Genomic DNA, 18,618 nt, shown 5'->3' with positions numbered 1-18,618 from the left:
TCTAGACATGGCCTGATTAGGGCACACAATAGCAGGGCTATTAATCTGATTGCTAGGCTTCACTTAATTACCTCCATGGATAGTACTAGTTTTTGTTTTGTTTTTTGAGGGAAAGAGCTGCAAAGTCATACTCTTGGTCTGTATTGAATTTTCAAAGGAATTGTTATCTAGCTAGTCATGCCTCTCTCATGTTATACTTATAAAATTGATATTTCTGAATCCAAGTGTAAGACTTCACATTGCTCTATATTAAGTTTCCTTGTTAGAAATATTTTTGAATCTTATTTGTAATAAAGCATATTAGTTTAATATCAACTGCAAATTTGATAGGCATTTCTATCAATATCTTTATTCAAGTCATTGATAAAAATAATATAAGAAATAGTTTGGATGGTAATTCTATGAAGGCAATTGATAAGAGACAGTCTGATAGGTGGGAAGAGAGCCAAGAAAGAGTTGTATCATAAAAATCCTGACAAGAGAGTACCCAGGTGTTCAGTGCTGCTTGATATGAAGGCACAGGCATGTAATCCCTACTATTGGGAGGTCACCTTGCTGTGAACTATTTCGACTGGGTATCATCACTAAATTCATCATTGATTTAATAAATCCTTGGAAGCAGGGAGGCCACTTGACTTCTTTAAGAGGGAGGGGACAAACCAGCTCAGGTTGAAAATAGTAGGCCAAAATTCCTATCCTCATAAGTAGTGAGGGGTCAGGTTTATAAGTAGTCCCAACATTTCCAATCTGGGAAAGATGAGGATACTCAGTTTTTTTAAAAAAAATTAATTAGAAATAAAAGAGATCACATGCTCCAGAGAACTCAAATAAGGATAAGGATTGAGAAAGATTGAGAGAGAGCATTTCCCCTCAGATCACCAGTCCTGCTATAAGCCTAGTCTCTAGCCAGCGGAGAAGAGAATAATCTTGGTGATGAAAAAAGGGACCTACCAGACCTGCCACTACCAATATCATTGCTGACAACTTGTTATTGACTGGTCAGGCAAGTCAACAGAGCTCTAGAGGGAGAGATGGAAGGCAACAAGATCGGGCAGATCAAACCATTGCCACTGCCTTGCCTCTCCCACCTTCTCTCAGAACCTGAGGGAGACAGCCCAGCACTGTGAGCCCACAGATCTGGAAATAGCTGCACATACTCTCTCCAGATCTCTGGCCTTGCTAACTTCTAGCCTGGGCCCTGCAATCACTGTCCAGGGATGCAGACCTTGTGAAGATGTGACAGCTATTATCTGCAGTTTGGGGCAGCCCCAGCTTCCTTAGTACCTTAGTGCCAGCTGCAAAAGATCACAAAAGAAGATACTTAGGCTGCCACATCTGAAATAGATGTGGTTTTATTGGGGACTTTACAGGCATTAATATCTGCTTTGTTGTTGTTCCTTAAAAATCATTAGATGTTTTTTTTCATCTGACTTGTAATAGAAACCTCCTATTTATGCTATCTTCCCTGTCACAGCATTCTTAATCTTTTTTGTCTCATAGACCCCTGGGCAGTTTGGTGAAGATTTATAAATTTATAAATGTATAAAATAAAATATGAAAGAGTAGGGGAAAAATTGAAATCTTAGTCAATAAATTACTTTTTAAATAACATCAAGTTCAGAGACCTCAAGTTAGAATGGCAACTCCTAGAGAAGAGAGACTGCTTTGTTTTTCTATTAATACCCCAGTGTTTTATATGTATGTTTTCTTAATCATTAATTGAGAAAAGGCCATTAGATTGGACAATTAAGAAATTGTTTATAGCTTTGGAGAGAGCAGTTCCAGTTGAGTAATGATGATAGAAACAGCTTAGTATAATTCACTGAACAAAGTAGCTTACTCTATGTTGTAGGAGGGTTTCTGTTAAAGAAACTCGTTCAGAGTCTTTCTCCATTATTTTCTGCAAGTTTGGAATAAGTCAAGAGAATTTTTTCCCTTTTTTGTGGTATTCTTATTGTTCTCGTCAGTTTTGTTTTATAGGCAAGGTAAGGATAATTTTCTATGATTTTCAAATTTTTTAGAGCCATCTTCCCTGTTTTAACATGAAAATATTTGCATCATAGGATCTTAAAGATCATATAGTCCAACCCATATCTATCATGGATCCTCTCTTTGACACAATTGTTAATTGTTTTTGTTTGAAGACTTCCAATGAGATAGAACTCATTATCCTCTGAGGTAACCTGTCCCACTTTTGTATAGTTCTAACCGTTAGGAAGTTTCTCCTCACGTCAAAAGAGTAGACCTGACTATGTGACCTCTTTTTAGTAAGTCCTGGTGGTTCCCTGTTACCTGTAGGATCAAATATAAATCCTTTGGCATTCAAAGTCCTTCTTAATCTTCCACCCTCCCTCTTTCCAGTTGTCTTACATCTCTTATATGTTTTTAAATCCAGTGACACTGGCCTCCTTGCCATTCCTTGAACAATATACTCCATCTCAAGATTTTCTGTGGCTGGGCCCAATACTTGGAATTCTCTTTCCTCATCTCCGTCTCTTAGCTTCTTTCTAGATTCAACTAAAATCTCACCTTCTTTAGGAAGCCTTTCTCTAATCTCCATAATTTCATTTCCTTTACTCTTGATTATTTCCAAATTATCCTGTATGTAGTTTGTACATAACTGTTGACTCCTCTTTCAGATTGTGAGCTTCTTGAGAACATGGGCTACCTTTTTTCTTTCTTTGCGTCCTTCCATTTATAGTGTTTGGCATATAGTAGGAGCTTAGTAAAGGTTTATTGAATAAGTATTGACATCAAGAAAAAATTAGCTTCATTCTTTTTTTTTCTCAATAGTGTCTTATTTTCCCAATTATATGTAAGATAGTTTTTAGCATTCGTTTTGGTAAGATTTTGAGTTCCAGATTTTTTTTTCTCCCTAAGACATCAAACAATCTGATATAGGTTATACAAGTACAATCATTTTAAATATTTTCATAGGAGTTATGTTGTGAAAGAAAAATCATAACAAAAGGAAAAAAAATCATGAGAAAGAAAAAGCAAAAAAAGGTGAAAATAGTATGCTTCGATCTGCATTCAATATCCATATTTCTCTTGATGCAGATAGCATTTTCCATTCCAAATCTGTTGGAATTATGTTGTTTCACTGTATTGCTGAGAAGAGCTAAATCTATCATAGTTGATAACCACATATTCTTGCTAATATTGTATACAATGTTCTCCTGGTTCTGCTTACTTCACTCAGCATCAATTCATATAAGTCTTTGCAGGCTTTACCAAAATCAACTTGTTCATGTCTTGTAGAACAATTACGTTGTTATAATCATATGCCATAGTTTATTCAGCCATTTCCCAATTGATGGGCATCCATTCAATTTCCAATTCCTTGACACAAGTAAAAAAAAGTTGCTGCAAATTTTCAGCATGTGGATTCTTTCCCCTCTTTTATGTGATCTCTTTAGAATTTATTGAGTGGGGGAAAGTTGACACAGTTGACCCATTTTAGGAAAATGAGTGACTGCTGAATGAGGAATAGATTGCAGTAGAGATATCTAAATTATTATCCTTTCTTTAGTCCATTCTAACTAAATATTTTTCTTTTTAAAAACATTTTTGACATTCATTTTTTAATTACAGATACACCATTTTTTTTTACCATTTTAAAAATGTTGGGGTTCCAATTCTTTTCTTTTTCCCTCTCCCTTCCTTAAGACAAGCAATTTGATATGTTATTTGGATTTTAGTCCTGAAAAACATTTTCATATTAGCCATGTTGCAAAAGAGAACATAAACCAAAATCTCTCAAGAATCATAAAGTTAAAAAAAAGTATGCTTCCATCTTCAGACTCCTATTCTTTCAATAGAGGTGGAAAGCATTTTTCATCATATATTCTTCAAAATTGTCTTGGAACATTATTTTGCTGAAAATGATTAAGTCACTTCATTAGCTCATGTAAGTCTTTCCAGTTTTTTCTGAAAGCACTATATTTATCTTCTCTTATAGTACAATAGTATTCCATCACAATCATAAACCATATCTTGGTCAGCTATTCCCCACTTGATGGGCATTTCCTTGATTACCAGTTTTTTTGCATCACAAAAAATATAAATATATTTAATATATTAATTATTATTATATTATATTGATATAATATATTAATATATAATATAAATATTTTTGTACATACAGGTCCTTTTCCTTTTTTTGTTCTCTTCAAGATGCAAACCTAGTGGCTTGCTGGGTCAAAGAATACGCAGAGTTTTATATCCCTTTGGACATAATTCTAAATCTCTCTCCAGAATGGTTGGATCAATTCAAATCTCCACTAAGATTACATAAGTATCTCTATTTTTCCATATCCCCTCCAACATTTGCCATTTTTCTTTTCTGTCATAGTATTCAGTGTGATAGGTTTGAAGTCTAATCATTTCTCAGCATTTTCTATTGCTTTTCATTCAGTAAGCCTTCAATGAGGATTTAACAGTTTTTTAACTTTTTGCTTCTATTTTAAAATGGAGACACAGTACTCTGCAGGAATGACTTGACTAGTATCAAGATTACTGAGAATTTTGTCTTAACATACCATTTTGTCCAACTGATATCTTGAGAAGAGGCATAACAGTGGATAGAGAAATTGCCTTGGATCCAGGAAGACCTGAATTCGAGTCTTGTTTCTGACATGCCAGCCATGTGACCTTGGGCAAGTCACTTGACCTCTCAGTGTCTTGTGCTACTTTCTAAAGTTAAAATTCTCAGAGATAAATCTTTTCTTAGTAGAGGAAATTTCCTTAAGAGGTCCTTATCTAAATTAAATCATGGAGACAATTCTATTTCTGTTATCATTGTAACATTTTATTTTTTTTAGGCATACTACTATAGTCCATTATGGACCAAGTCTGTTGTGGCCTGGGATTCTCAGATACTTTTCAACATAGATATCTGGATAATTTGGTTTTTTGTTCTTAAGTAAATTTCATATATGTCTCTTATTTCTGTCTACATGTGGTGAGTTATCCTTGGAATCCTTTGAGTAGAAGTTCATAGTTTGTTGGGATGCTGTGGGTTGGGGTTGGGAGAGGATTGCTATTCTCATACAATTTTGGCATTCTTTCAATCTTCCTTTTTCACTTTGGATTTTCTTGAATCTTCTGACTTGTCTTCTTTAGGAAGACTAATTCTCTGATCTTTTCAACCTTATGCTTGGGCAGAACTTCACAAGCTGGTTATTTACAGGGCAACAGCTAGTTTTCCTCTTCACTCCCAGTGTTGAGTCTTTCCTCCTATCTCTAATCCTTCAGGAAAGAAAGGTGAGAGTATCTCCTGATGCTATCTGAGCAGGTACTTGCTTTAGGACTTTTTCCTCTTACTCCACTATCAGGCACCAGGCATTTAGTTGATAAAAGAGGCTTTTGGTAAGTAAATATAGCTCTTCTCCACCCATGGGTGAGGAGGGAGCCCTTTTCTGAGTTGTTATATCTTTGTTCCCCTTCTTCTCCCCCCCTCCCTTTTTTATGTGGTAGCCAATTTTGCCTGTCAATAAAATTCAGTGTATTCCTGTGGGTAGAGTTAAATAGAAATTTATAAAATTTGTATTCTAGGTCAGAACAGATAACTCTGGAGGTGAAGCCTGGAAATAACGAAAAGCTGTCCAAGAAAAAAGGTGACAAAGTAAGTATTTTTAAATTATGGATTTTTTTTTTTTACAACTTGCAGTCTATCAGACATAATTTTAATTCTTAAAAGATAATACAACTTGTTATTTGTGTAGTGATATGTTTTTGGGAAATGGTTTAGATAGGCAGGGTAGCCAAAAGCTTTAATGGAATTTTAAGTTTTATTATCTTTTATTAGCTTAAAATCTTCTATTCACAAGCTCAAACAATTGAAAGTAATCAGAGAAGCTAGGAACTTCCTACATTACTGCCAAATTACTCACCTAAGGATACCTTTGGATCCATATCATTCCTGGAGCATATGCAACTACTTCATCTTCAGTGGGGTTGGTTCATTCCTGTTCTGGAATAGTCTCATCTATTACTTAGGCTCCAAGTAGTCAGTGATCCTTCTTCCATTTCTCTGTGTGATATTCTTCTATCCTTCAGTTTTCAATACAGGTCAGAATTTTTCTTTGTTCATTGATATCCATTTTCTTCTTTGTTTTTACATTGCATTTAAAAACACTTCATTTTCACTGAAAACTTAGAGGATAGAGAAATACTCTTCAAACCCTGTTAACCTTCTTTTCTAAAACTCCACACTTTAATCAAAGATAGAAAGTCATTTTGTTAAGGCAGAAATATGAATGTCACATAGGTCTGGTTGTTGCAGTATTCCCTCTTTACTCATTATTTTCTGAAAGTTAGAGCTATAATAGTTTCCTGGAGAACTGATATTGGCAAGCTGCCTGTGGTTCCAGATTTGGAGCTGTCATTCTCCTCTTTGTTAGCATTTTTAACATAATTTTTTCTTCTATACTTCATAGAATATTACTTCTGTCCTTAAAGAACAGTTTCACTCATTCCTTTCTCCTTCCTCCAATTTCTTCCAATTTAAAAAAAGCACCCTCCTTTGGGTCCTCTGTGTTAAATAAGCTTATTAAAGCAGAACAGATTTGTACATTTTTCTATGTGTGAAAATGTGTATCATTCTGTATTTCATATCTATAACTTCTCTTTTAGGAAGCAAATAGCTTATTTAATCATTGGTTCTCAGAAGATGTGATTAGTCATTGCATTTATTTCTATTTTAAAATCTTTTAAAATTGCTTTTTTCTTTTACAGTGGTGTAGACATTGTATGAATTGTTCTTTCAGTTCGGCTCATTTAACAATCAGTGCATCAGTTCATACAAGTCTTTCCAGGATTCTCTGAATCTGTCACTTTAATAATTTCTTATGGCACAATAATATTCTATTACTTTCATATATCTTTTTTCTATCATTCCTCAATTGATTAAAACCCTTTTATTTTTTCAGTTCCTTGCTAGAGCAAAATATATTGTTTTAAATATTTTTGTACCCATGTATCTTTGTCCTTTGATTTTTTAGGGGGGTATAAGCCAAGTAGTACTGTCACTGAGTCAAAGAGTATATTTAATTTAGTGGTCTTTGGCCTCTACAATGGCCAAAACATGTCACAAATCTACCAAGAAGCACATTAATGTGCCTTTTCTCCCATAAACCCTACACCAATTGTAATTCCCCCCCCCCTTTTTTTTTATCTTTTGCCTATCTGATGGGTATGTAGTGGAACCTCAGAGTTATATTCATTTGCATTTCGGTTATTAATGAATTGGAATCTTATTTCTTTTTGTTTTATTTTGTTTTTGTGAGATGATTGGAGTTAATTGCCCAAGATCATATAACTAGTAAAAAATGTTCATTAGGACAGCTAGGTGGCGCAGTGGCTAGAGCATCAGCCCTAAAATCAGGAGGACCCAAGTTCAAATGTGGACTCAGACACAGCTAAGAAGTGTACCTAGCTCTGTGACCCTGGGCAAATCACTTAACCCCTCAACAAAAAAAAAAAAATTCTGAGATCAGATTTAAATTTAGGTCTTCCTGACTCTAGAGCCAGTGTTCTAAGCACTATGTCATTTAGCTGCCCCCTGGAATATTATTTCTTAAATTATTAATAATATGCATCTTCTTTTGAGATCTACTTTTTCTTGTCCTTTGACCGTTTGTCTTTTAGGCAATAGTCATTGTTCATATATATTTAAATAAATTCTCTATGTCACTTGGATATCAAATCTTTACCAGAGAAATTTACTGTAAAGATTTTTTTCCTGCATTGTTTCTCTTCTAAGTTTATCAGCATTGATTTTGTTTGTGCAGAAACTTTTTGTTATGTAAACAAAACTGTCCATTTTTTTACATGTGATTTATCTGTTTTTGGTAAAAGAGTCTTCTCATAGTGGTAGTTTGGAAAGCTTTATCACCTCTGCTATTCTAATTTGACTATAGTATTGCCTTTTCTGCCCATTATCCATTTGAGTTTCTTGTGGTCTGTGGTGTGAGATGTTGGTCTAAACCTAATTTGTGTTATACTGTTTTGCAGTTTTCCTAACAGTTTTTATTGAATCCTTTCCCCAGTAGTTGGGATCTTAGAGTCAGTTACTGTTACTTTGTTTATTCTATATCTTGTATACCTAATCTGTTCCCCTGATCAACTTTTCCATTTTTTAACTAGTATCAAGTAATGATGATAACTGGTTTTAATATTATGTTTGATATCTATTTGGCCCACTTCTTTCTCATTTCTTTTCATTATTTTCCTTGAGATTCTAGATCTTTTTATTACTTCAGATGAATTATTATTTTTCCTACCTTTAATCCTTTGGTAATTAAATTGATTTGGCTCCGAATAAATAAATGAAGTTAGTTGTATTGTCTTTATAAATATATTGCCCTGAGTTATGAATTATATGGCATAAGCTATGAATAATTAGCTTTATATTATTATATATAATAATTAGTATAATAATTATTAAAGTGGATCTCTGTTTTTGTGGAGTATTTTGTGGTTATATTTTTTTAGTTCCTGTGTCAGTCTTGATAAGCAGATTACCAAATATAGTTGTTTTAAGTGAAATGTTTCTTTGCCTCTCATCTTGCTAAGTTTTGTTGATAAAATGTAAAAAGCAAATAATTTATGTGGGTTTTAATATCGTGCTAAGTGCTAAAATTATTATTTCAATTAAGTTTTCATTAACTCTTTAGGTTCTCTAATTAGATGGCTATGTAATCTACAAAGTTTAACAATTTTATTGTTTCTTTGCTTATCTTTATTCTTTTTTTCTTATTTCTCATTTTTCATTTCTAGTACATAGGTATAATAGTGGTTATAATGGGCATTCTATTTGCATTTCTTACTGAAAAGGCTTCTAAAAGTTCTTCATTTTATATATATACATATAAATAAAATTGGGGTTAAGTGACTTGCCCAGGATCACACAATTAGTAAGGGTTAAATGGATTAAGCCATATTTGAATTCAGGCCCTCCTGACTTCAGGGCTGGTGTTCTATCTACTGAACCACCTAGCTGCCCCCCCCCTTTTTTTTTTTTTTGGACTGAGGCAATTGGGGTTAAGTGACTTGCCCAAGGTCACACAGCTAGGACGTGTTAAGTGTCTGAGATCAATTTTGAACTCAGGTCCTCTTGATTTCAGGGCTGGTGCTCTATCCATTGCGCCACTTAGTTTCCTTCCTCCCCTCCCCCATTTACTTTTAAACAAAATACAGACATTTCATTTCCTCTAAAATTTTTCCTGCATCTACCATTATCTTGTGATTTTAATTTTTTTAAAAAAATTATCTAATTTTATAGTTTTCCTTTTGTTGAAAAAACAATAATTTTGAATTCCTGTATAAATCTAGACCTAGTCATATGTATAGTAGTTTTTTTTTACCTGTGCTAATATTTCAATTAAAACTTTTGTGTCAGTATATATTCAGGATATTGAAGAGTTGTTTTTGTTTTTTTTTCTCTGATTTCTATCCCCCAAGTTAGGTTATTACAATTATTTGTATCACGAAAAAATTTGACAGGATCTCTTTTCTGTTTTTCTAGTTTATACAATTCAAATTAATTTTTTTTCTTGGAATTTGTTTGTGAAATAAATTTGGTTCTGTCGCTTTTTGTAAGAGGGAATTAATTTTTTTATTTGCAGTTTTTTTGTCTGAAATTTAATAATTTAAATTCTTTTTCTTGTTTTGTTAAATTAGGTTTTTATGAGCATTTATTAAATCAAAGTTATTAATTTTGTTAGCAAAATGAATTTGGGCAAAATATTTTCAGAAAATTTTATTTGTTTGAATTTTTTTTTTTTTTTTTGCTTTTGAGGCTGGGAATTTATTTTCATTTTTCTGTTTCAAAAATCAGATTAGCTGTTACAGAAAAAAAAAAAACAGATCACTAGTTTTATTTAGAAATTAAGTGGTAGATTTCCTCTCAGTTCCATCGATGTTGTCTTTAATCTTGAGTTCTGTTTTGGTGTTAGCTGAGGTTTTTGTTGTTGCTTTTTTTTTTTTTTTTTTTAGTTAAATGCCCATTTTCATTGATCCATTCTTTCTTTTATTAAGAAGCCTTTTTAGATTAAAAAAAATTTCCCTTTAACATTACTCTGGGTGCATCCCAAAAGTTTGGTATATTGTTTCATTGCTGTCATTTTTCTTGATGAAATTATCTATTGTTTCTTTGATCTATTCTTTAATCTACTAATTATTTAGAATTAACTTCCAGTTATTCCTTTCTTTAAAGGTCCTTTATTGAATATAATTCTATTGCATTGTGGTCAATACATTTTTTTTTTTTTTATTACTTCTGCTTCTCGTCCTTGGAAGGTTTTTTTTTTTCTTTTTGCCCTAATACATGTCCATTTTTGACAAAGTTACTGCATATGGCTAAGGCGTATGTATTTTTCCTTATACTTAAATTCAGTAATCACAAAGGAGCTAGTATTTCTAACTTTTATAAAGTTCTATTTAGATCCTTATCTCCTCCTTTTTGTTAAATGTTTTCTAGTTCTGGAAGAGATGGATGTAAATTCCCAATTATTATAGTTTTATTTTCTATTTTTCCCTGTAAATCTATCAACTTTTTCCTCTAAGTATTTAAAATTCTGTCATTTGGTGTATGTGTGTAAATATGTCTGTAATTGGTATTAATATGTTATCTATGGTATCTTTAAATATAATGCAGTTTTTCTATTTATCTCCTTTAATCATGTTTATTTTTATTATTACCTTGTTTGAGATCATGAATTCTACCCCTAATATTTTTGAGTTCATCTCAATCAAAAATATTGTCTGCTATGTAAGATTGTGCTAGGGGACATAAAAACATTGAATAAAATAATCTCCATTTGAAAGATGCTTGCATTATAATGGGGAGACTCAACTACATATGTAAATGTATACGGAATAAATATGAAGACAATATAATTAAATGTAATGTGAAGAGAATAAAAATAGAAACAGTTCTTAAATACAGTATAATCTGAGACAGGGAGAGCCTAACAGTAAACAGCCCATGTAGAAGATGAAAGAGTATCTAGACTGAAAGAAACAAATAAGTTTGGCTGTTGTGATAGTTGTTGTAAGAGATGATCCTGAGTGAGTAAAAATGTATTTGAAAGCTCTTATGGAGGTGAATTTATTAAGCATTGGCAATTAATTAAGCTTTATTAAGCATGGCAATTAATTACAATTAATTAATTTTTAAAATGAGGGTAAAAAAAAGTGGGGATGAATATAGGTATTCCTTCTATGTGTGTTTCATATTATCATGAGTTTATCTTTTAATACAGGGGTCCTCAAACTTTTTAAGTAAGGGGCCAGTTCACAGTCCCTCAGACTATTGGAGGGCCGGATTATAGTAAAAACAAAAACTTTGTTTTGTGGGCCTTTAAATAAAGAAACTTCATAATCCTGGGTGAGAGGGATAAACGTCCTCAGCTGCCTAATCTGGCCACGGGCCATAGTTTGAGGACCTCTGTTTTAATATATTGGAGTAGGTAGTTTATTTGGGAGGAATAGTTTGTTTTCTGATTATATCCCATTTCAGTGGTATATTTTATGAATGGTTTTTTATTGTGTTTTTTTTATAGTTTCTTTATATATGTATGTGTATGTGTGTATTAGTTTTTTATTTTCAAAATATATGCATGGATAATTTTCAACATTCATCCTTGCAAAACCTTGTGTTCTAACTTTTTTCCTTCCCCCTCATTGCTCTCCATAATGACTGGATCATTTCACAATTCCACCAGCAATGTATTAGTGTCCCAGTCCCAGTTTTCCCACATCCCCTCCCACATTAGTCATTATCTTTTCCTGTCATCTTAGTCAATCTGAGAGGGGGATAGTGGTACCTCAGAGTTGTCTTAATTTGTATTTTTCTGATTAATAGTGATTTAGAGCACCACTATGACTACAGATGACTTTAATTTGGTCATCTGAAAATTGTTCATATCCTTTGGCCATTTATCAGCTGGACAATGTCTTGAATTCTTATAAATTTGAGTCCATTCTTTATACATTTTAGAAATGAAGCTTTTATCAGAACTTTTGAATGTAAAAAAAAATTCTTTATTGCTTTCCTTCTAATCTTGTCTGCATTGAGTTTTTTGGTACAAACATTGTGTGTGGTACAAACAAAAAACATTGTGTTTTTTATTGTTAATATGCTGAAATCTACTTGTCTTTCTTGTCTACTTCTTCTTCTTTGTCTATAGGACCTTTGTTTATAGGAACCTATAATTTTATTTTGTTACCTCCAGGAACAAATATAAAATCTTCATAATCTGGCCCCCTCCTTCTTTTCCAGTCTTTTAGAACTTTCTCCTCTTCCCCTCTCATATTTCAATGGATAGATCGCTGGGCTTGGAGTCAGAAAGACTCGTCTTTTGGGGTTTAAATCCAACCTCAGACACTTGTTAGTTGTGTGATCTTGGATAAGTCGACGACCCTATTTGTACCAGCTTTCCTATGTGTAAAATGAGCTGGAAATGGAAAAAAAGATATTCTAGTATCTTTTCCCAGAAAACCTCAAAATGAGGTCATGAAGAGTTGGATACAACTGAGATGACTGGACAGCAATCCCTTCACTGACTCTACAATGCACTGACATGGACTTCTTTGTTATTTCTTGAACTATACATTTCATCTGACTCTGGCATTTTCATGGGCTGTCTCTATGCCTGAAATTTCTGTCCTAGCTTCCCAAGATTCCTTCAAATCTCAATTAAAATCCTACCTTCTACAAATAGTCTTTCCCTATTTTTAGTGCTTTTCCTCTGAAATTACCTGCAAGCTTATCCTACATATGTTGTTTTATACATAGTTGTTTGTTGTCTCCCCCATTAGATTGCAAGTTCCATGACAACAAGCAACACTATTTTGGTCTTTCTGGATATCCAAGCACTTAGCACAGTGCCTGGCATGGTGTCAACATTTAATAAAGACTTGGTGACTTGTCTTGATCTTTTTAGAGATTGTAGTCTCTATCATATATCATTTAAAGAATAGCAACAAGAAGACTATACGAAGATCAGTTCTGATGGACGTGGCTCTCTTCAACAATGAGATGATTCAAACCAGTTCCACTTGTGCAGTGACGAAGAGAGCCATCTACACCCAGAAAGAGAACCATGGGAACAAGAATGTGGACCACAACATAGTATTTTCACTCTCTTATTGTTTGCTTGCATTTTATTTTCTTAGGTTTTTTTCCTTCTTGATTCGATTTTTCTTGTGCAGTAAGATAACTATAAATACGTATGCATATATTGGATTTAACATATATTTTAACATATTTAACATGTATTGGACTACCTGCCATTTAGGGAAGGGGATGGGGGGAGGGAAAATTTGGAATACAAAATTTTGCAATGTTGAAAAATTACCCATGCACATTTTGTAAATAAAAAGCTTTACTTTAAAAAAAAAAAAAAAAAAAAAAAGAATTTCGGTGTTTTAAAAAAAAGTGGATTTTAGTTTGAGAGAAACTTGGAGACATTAATAGCACTGCATAATTTCCCACATTCATTTCATCCTGAGCTCTCCTTTCTGTTTAGCAGATGACTTTCTGTCCATAGATATCTGCAGATTTCATTTAGTGAAGATTTGTTGCAATGAATTGTCCATTCAATTTCAGATCATAATTGTTTTTTACTCTGTGGATACTTAAGCTAAACTCTTTTGAATGATTGTGGATATCATTTAGAAGGATGTGCAGTATTCCAGGGATTGATAAAGTGTGACCTACAAACAAGAAAATTTGGAGATCCAAACCATCTTTCTTCCATTTGAACTGTATTCTGGCTGTCTTCCCTATGATAGTGGCAAACACCTTTGACAAGTATATGTCTCTCTGTGTCTTGCCTCATAGGGTTATAACAGTGGATTTGGAATCTGTAAAACCTGTATTTGGGTCCTTTCTCAGATATCAACTAAGCTGTATGACTAGAACGAATCCCTTAAACTCTGTCTTGCTTTCCTTCCATTTAAAAATAGGAGTATCCAACATGATTCCTAAAGAAATATGTATTAAAAATAAATAAAAATAGGGGTAATGTGTTTATATTATAGAACTGTTAGGAAGATCAGATTAAATAATACATATAAAATTCTTTGAAAATATAAAAGTACTATTTACATTTTATTATTAATTATTTTTACCAAATGAAATGCTTTCTTATAATCAATAGACAGTAGACCTAGTGGGCTTCTTTTAGTCATTTATACAGCTGCAAAGATGGCTGCTGTAGCAAATCACTTAATCATAGACATGTTTCTTTCTCTTGCTTTAATCAAGGAAATTTTTTATATGTTTATAATTGTTCTCTATAAAATTTTGATGAAATGAAGAAATAGGTATATGGATAAAAAGTTTCATTGATCTTTTTTTTTTTTTTTGCGGGGGGGTTGTAACAATATGTGTGACATTTTTGCTGATATTTGGTGTCCTATTTTCAAACACCTTGAAAATCAGTCATTTAATACCCTTAAAATTGCCATCATGAACCTGCCTGTATGTAAATTTATTTTAACAAAGCTTTTGTGAAGTATCTCATACTGTTCTTGTGGAGAAGATGTTAAGAACTAGCAATTAATGCATTTGGACAGATTCAGAACTGATTGGATAGGAAATAATCAGTGGTTTCATGTCAACTTGGCAGAATGTCTCCCGTGGAATACCATGGACATCTGTGCAGGCTATGTGCTATTTGTCATTTTTATCAGTGACTTGCATAAAGGTAAAGGTCTTATGGGCATCAGATTTGCAAATGATATAGAGTTGGAAGAGGATAGCTAACAATGAATGATTTTTTTAAAAGGGGGGTACAAAAAGATTTTGTCAGACTAGAGCATTGGGCTGGATCTTACGAGATCAAATTCAGATAGATACACTTTGGTATTAAAAAAAAATCAGTTTCACAAGTACAAGATGGGGGAAGAACAGCTAGACAATAGTTGTGCTAGAAAAGATTTGGGAATTTTAATAGAATACAATCTACAAGAAAAGCCACTGAGGAAATGCTCTGTGGCCCCCTAAGATGCCTCCTTTTCCCAGGTACTTGCTTTTAGAGAGTTTTCTCAAACCATGCAAAAGAAGCTTGGTAAAATACAAAATCTCTCTGTTGGATGTCTTAATTTTGATTATTCAGGAGGGCCAGAATTAATGTATAAGAATGGGTTGTCACAAGATGAACAAGACAAATGTCATCTCTGCTGATTAAGTGGTTATAAAATGGTCATTGCTTACAGTGGACAAGTGTTTAATTGGTTATCTAGTGTTCTCTCAGTAAACCATCTTATTTTCTGTAAAGAGAAATAGTTTTTCTTCCCTCTGACTTACTAACTTAAAAAAAATTACTATAGCTAGTGTTTCTAACATTACCTCAGATAAAAAAAGTGATGTAACAGTCACTTATTGGGGAAGCTAGTATTATTTACAAGTAATGCTAGCTCTTGCATTTTAGATTTATACTTTGTAGTTTTATTTTTAAAAAAATCTTTTTGTTCTTATCCTTTTTCATATTTTTAATACAAGTAAATGCAGTCTTCTATTAGTCTTTTGATTTTTTCTGTTATTTTTATAATTTATTATGTTCTAGTATTCTCATTGTTGAAACATCCTTGCACTGATACAAATTGCATATTACCATTTTGAGTCTTTCTTCTTTGGTTAATATACATAAATATATATGTACACATACATATACATATATATTTGCAACAGTTTTTTTTAACTCAACAGGCATTTTAAAATTATGTTATAGCTTTTTATTTACAAGATATGTGCATGGGTATTTTTTCATCATTGACAATTACAAAACCTTTTGTTTCAACTTTTCCCCTCCTTCCCCTCACCCCCTCTCCCTAATGGCAGGTAGACCAATACATGTTAAATATGTTAAAATATAAGTTAAATACAATATCTGTATACATGTCCAAACTGTTATTTTGCTGTACAAAAAGAATTGGATTTTGAAGTAGTGTACAATTAGCCTGTGAAGGAAATCAAAAATGCAGGTGGACAAAAATAGAGGGATTGGGAATTCTATGAAGTGGTTCATAGTCATCTCCCAGAGATCTTTCACTGGATGTAGCTGGTTCAATTCATTACTGCTCCATTGGAACTGATTTGATTCATCTCATTGTTGAAGAGAGCCACGACCATCAGAATTGATCATCATATAGTATTGTGTATATAATGATCTCCTAGTCTTCCTGCTCATTTCACTCAACATCAGTTCAAGGCCTCTCCAGGTCTTTCTAAAATCATTCTTCTGGTCATTTCTTACAGAACAATAATATTCATAAACCACAATTTATTCAGTCATTCTCCAATTGATGGGCCTCCACTTATCAACAGGCATTTTTATTAAGAGTCTACGATGTGTGGCAGCTAAGTGACGCAGTGGATAGAGCACCAACCCCAAAGTCAGGAGGACCTGAGACACTTAACATGTCTAAGCTGTGTGACCCTGGGCAAGTCACTTGATCCCAATTGCCTCAGCATAAGAGAGAGAGAGAGTATGATGTACCCTGCTGGTTATACAAAAATGAAATAATTCCTTTACTCAAGGAACATGTACGCATACACACACATACCTGACTTATGTAAAGATATATTTATGGCTTCAGCTTATCTTTCCACATTGACTACACATTACTGACCTTCACAAATTCTATGTTCCAGTCAAACTGACATTTACTATTCTCTTTGTAATGGAGATAATTAGGAGAGATTCCTTCTCTTCTCTGGTTTGACTATAAACTACACAAATACACATGCACACGTGAATATTTAGAAAAAGAAATATGTACAAAAATTTGTGATAAGAGATTGACCAATGAATCCAGTCTTTTTTTTTTTTTAAGCTTGGCAATACTTTTTTCTTTATTTTTAAAAATTTTAATAGTATTTTATTTTTCCAAATACATGCAAAGATAGTTTTCAATATTCACCTTTGTAAAACTTGTGTTCCAAATTTTTCTCTCTTTCTTCTCCTCCCCTTTCCTTTCCAAGACAGCAAGCAATCTGATATAGGTTAAACATGTGCAATTCTTCTAAACATAGCTCTATATTTGTCATGCTGCAGAAAAAAAAAAAAAACCAGTTCAAAAGAGAAAAAAACTTGAGAAAGGAAAAATACAAACAAACAAACAACAAAATGATGAAAATACCATGTTTTGATCTACATTCAGTCCCCATAGTTCTCTCTCTGGCTATGGATAGCATTTTCTTTTCTTTTTTTTAATATGTTAACATATATCTTAAATACTATATATGTATACATATTTATATAGTTAACTTGCTGCATGAGAAAAATCGGATTTAGAAATAAGGTAAAAATAACGTGAGAAGGAAAACAAAACTGCAAGTGGACAGTAACAGGAGTGGAAATGCTGTGTTGTGGTTCACACTCATTTCCCATAGTTCTTTGGCTGGGTGTAGCTGGTTCTCTTCATTACTGAACAATTGGAACTGATTTAGTTCATTTCATTGTTGAAGAGAGCCATGATTATCAGGACTGATCATCATATAATATTGTTGTTGAAGTGTATAATGATCTCCTGGTTCTGCTCATTTTACTTAGCATCAGTTCACATAAGTCTCTCCAGGTCTCTCTGAAATTATCTTGCTGGTCATTTCTTACAGAATAATAATATTCCATAACATTCATATACCACAATTTATTCAGCCATTCTCCAATTGAAGATCATCCATTCAATTTCCATTTTCTAGCCACTATGAAAAGGGCTGCCACAAACATTTTTGCACATAGGAGTCTCTTTCCCTTCTTTAAGATTTCTTTGGGATATCAGCCCAGTAGTAACACTGTTGGATCAAAGGGTATGCACAGTTTGATAACTTTTTGAGCATAGTTCCAAATTACTCTCCAGAATAGTTGGATTCATTCATAATTATTGATGGCAGTTTTCATCACAAATCATTAAAATTGCTTTGAATCACTGCATTGTTGAAAAGAGTCACATGCATCAGAATTGATCATCACATAATCTTGTTACTGTGTACAATGTTCTCCTGGTTCTGCTCATTTCACTCAGCATCAGTTCATGACTCTCCAGACTTTTCTGAAATCATCCTGCGGATCATTTCTTATAGAAGAATAATATTCCATAACATTCATATACCATAACTTACTCAGCCATTCTCCAAATGATGAGCATCTACTCAGTTCCCAGTTTCTTGCCACTACAGAAAGGGCTGCTATAAATATTTTTTGCACATGTGGGTCCTTTTTCCTCTTTTATGATCTCTTTGGGATACAGAACCAGTAGAAACATTGCTGGATCAAAGGATGTGCATGGATTGATAGTCCTTTGAGCATAGTTCCAAAATGGTCTCCAAAAAGAACAGATCAATTAACAATTCCATCAATAATGTATTAGTATTCCAATTTTCCCACTTCCCCTCCAACATTCATCATCTTTCCTGTCATCTTACCCAATCTGAGAGATGTGAAATGGTGCCTCAGAGTTGTCTTGTATTTCTCTAGTAGTGATTTAGTCATTTTTTCATATGACTAGAAATGGTTTTAATTTCTTTGAAAATTGTCCATATCTTTTGACCATTTATCACTTGGGGAATGACTTGTATTCTTATAAATTTGAATCATTTCTCTA

At 33.1% G+C, this 18,618-nt stretch overlaps 1 protein-coding gene across 1 annotated transcript in view; it reads left to right on the top strand.

The window, feature by feature from the left end:
* Nucleotides 1–18,618, top strand: part of TOP1MT (DNA topoisomerase I mitochondrial) — an 85,934-nt gene that overhangs the window by 11,805 nt on the left and 55,511 nt on the right. Inside the window, exon 7 of the mRNA XM_051971187.1 lies at nucleotides 5,557–5,626. Coding sequence (XP_051827147.1) covers nucleotides 5,557–5,626 — 70 coding nt within the window. The remainder of the gene's footprint in view (nucleotides 1–5,556; nucleotides 5,627–18,618) is intronic.

Source organism: Antechinus flavipes, chromosome 1 (assembly GCF_016432865.1).
Source record: "Antechinus flavipes isolate AdamAnt ecotype Samford, QLD, Australia chromosome 1, AdamAnt_v2, whole genome shotgun sequence".
Lineage (NCBI taxonomy): Eukaryota > Metazoa > Chordata > Mammalia > Dasyuromorphia > Dasyuridae > Antechinus > Antechinus flavipes.
Note: the sequence above shows the minus strand (reverse complement) of the source record. Positions and strands in the feature narration are given on the sequence as shown.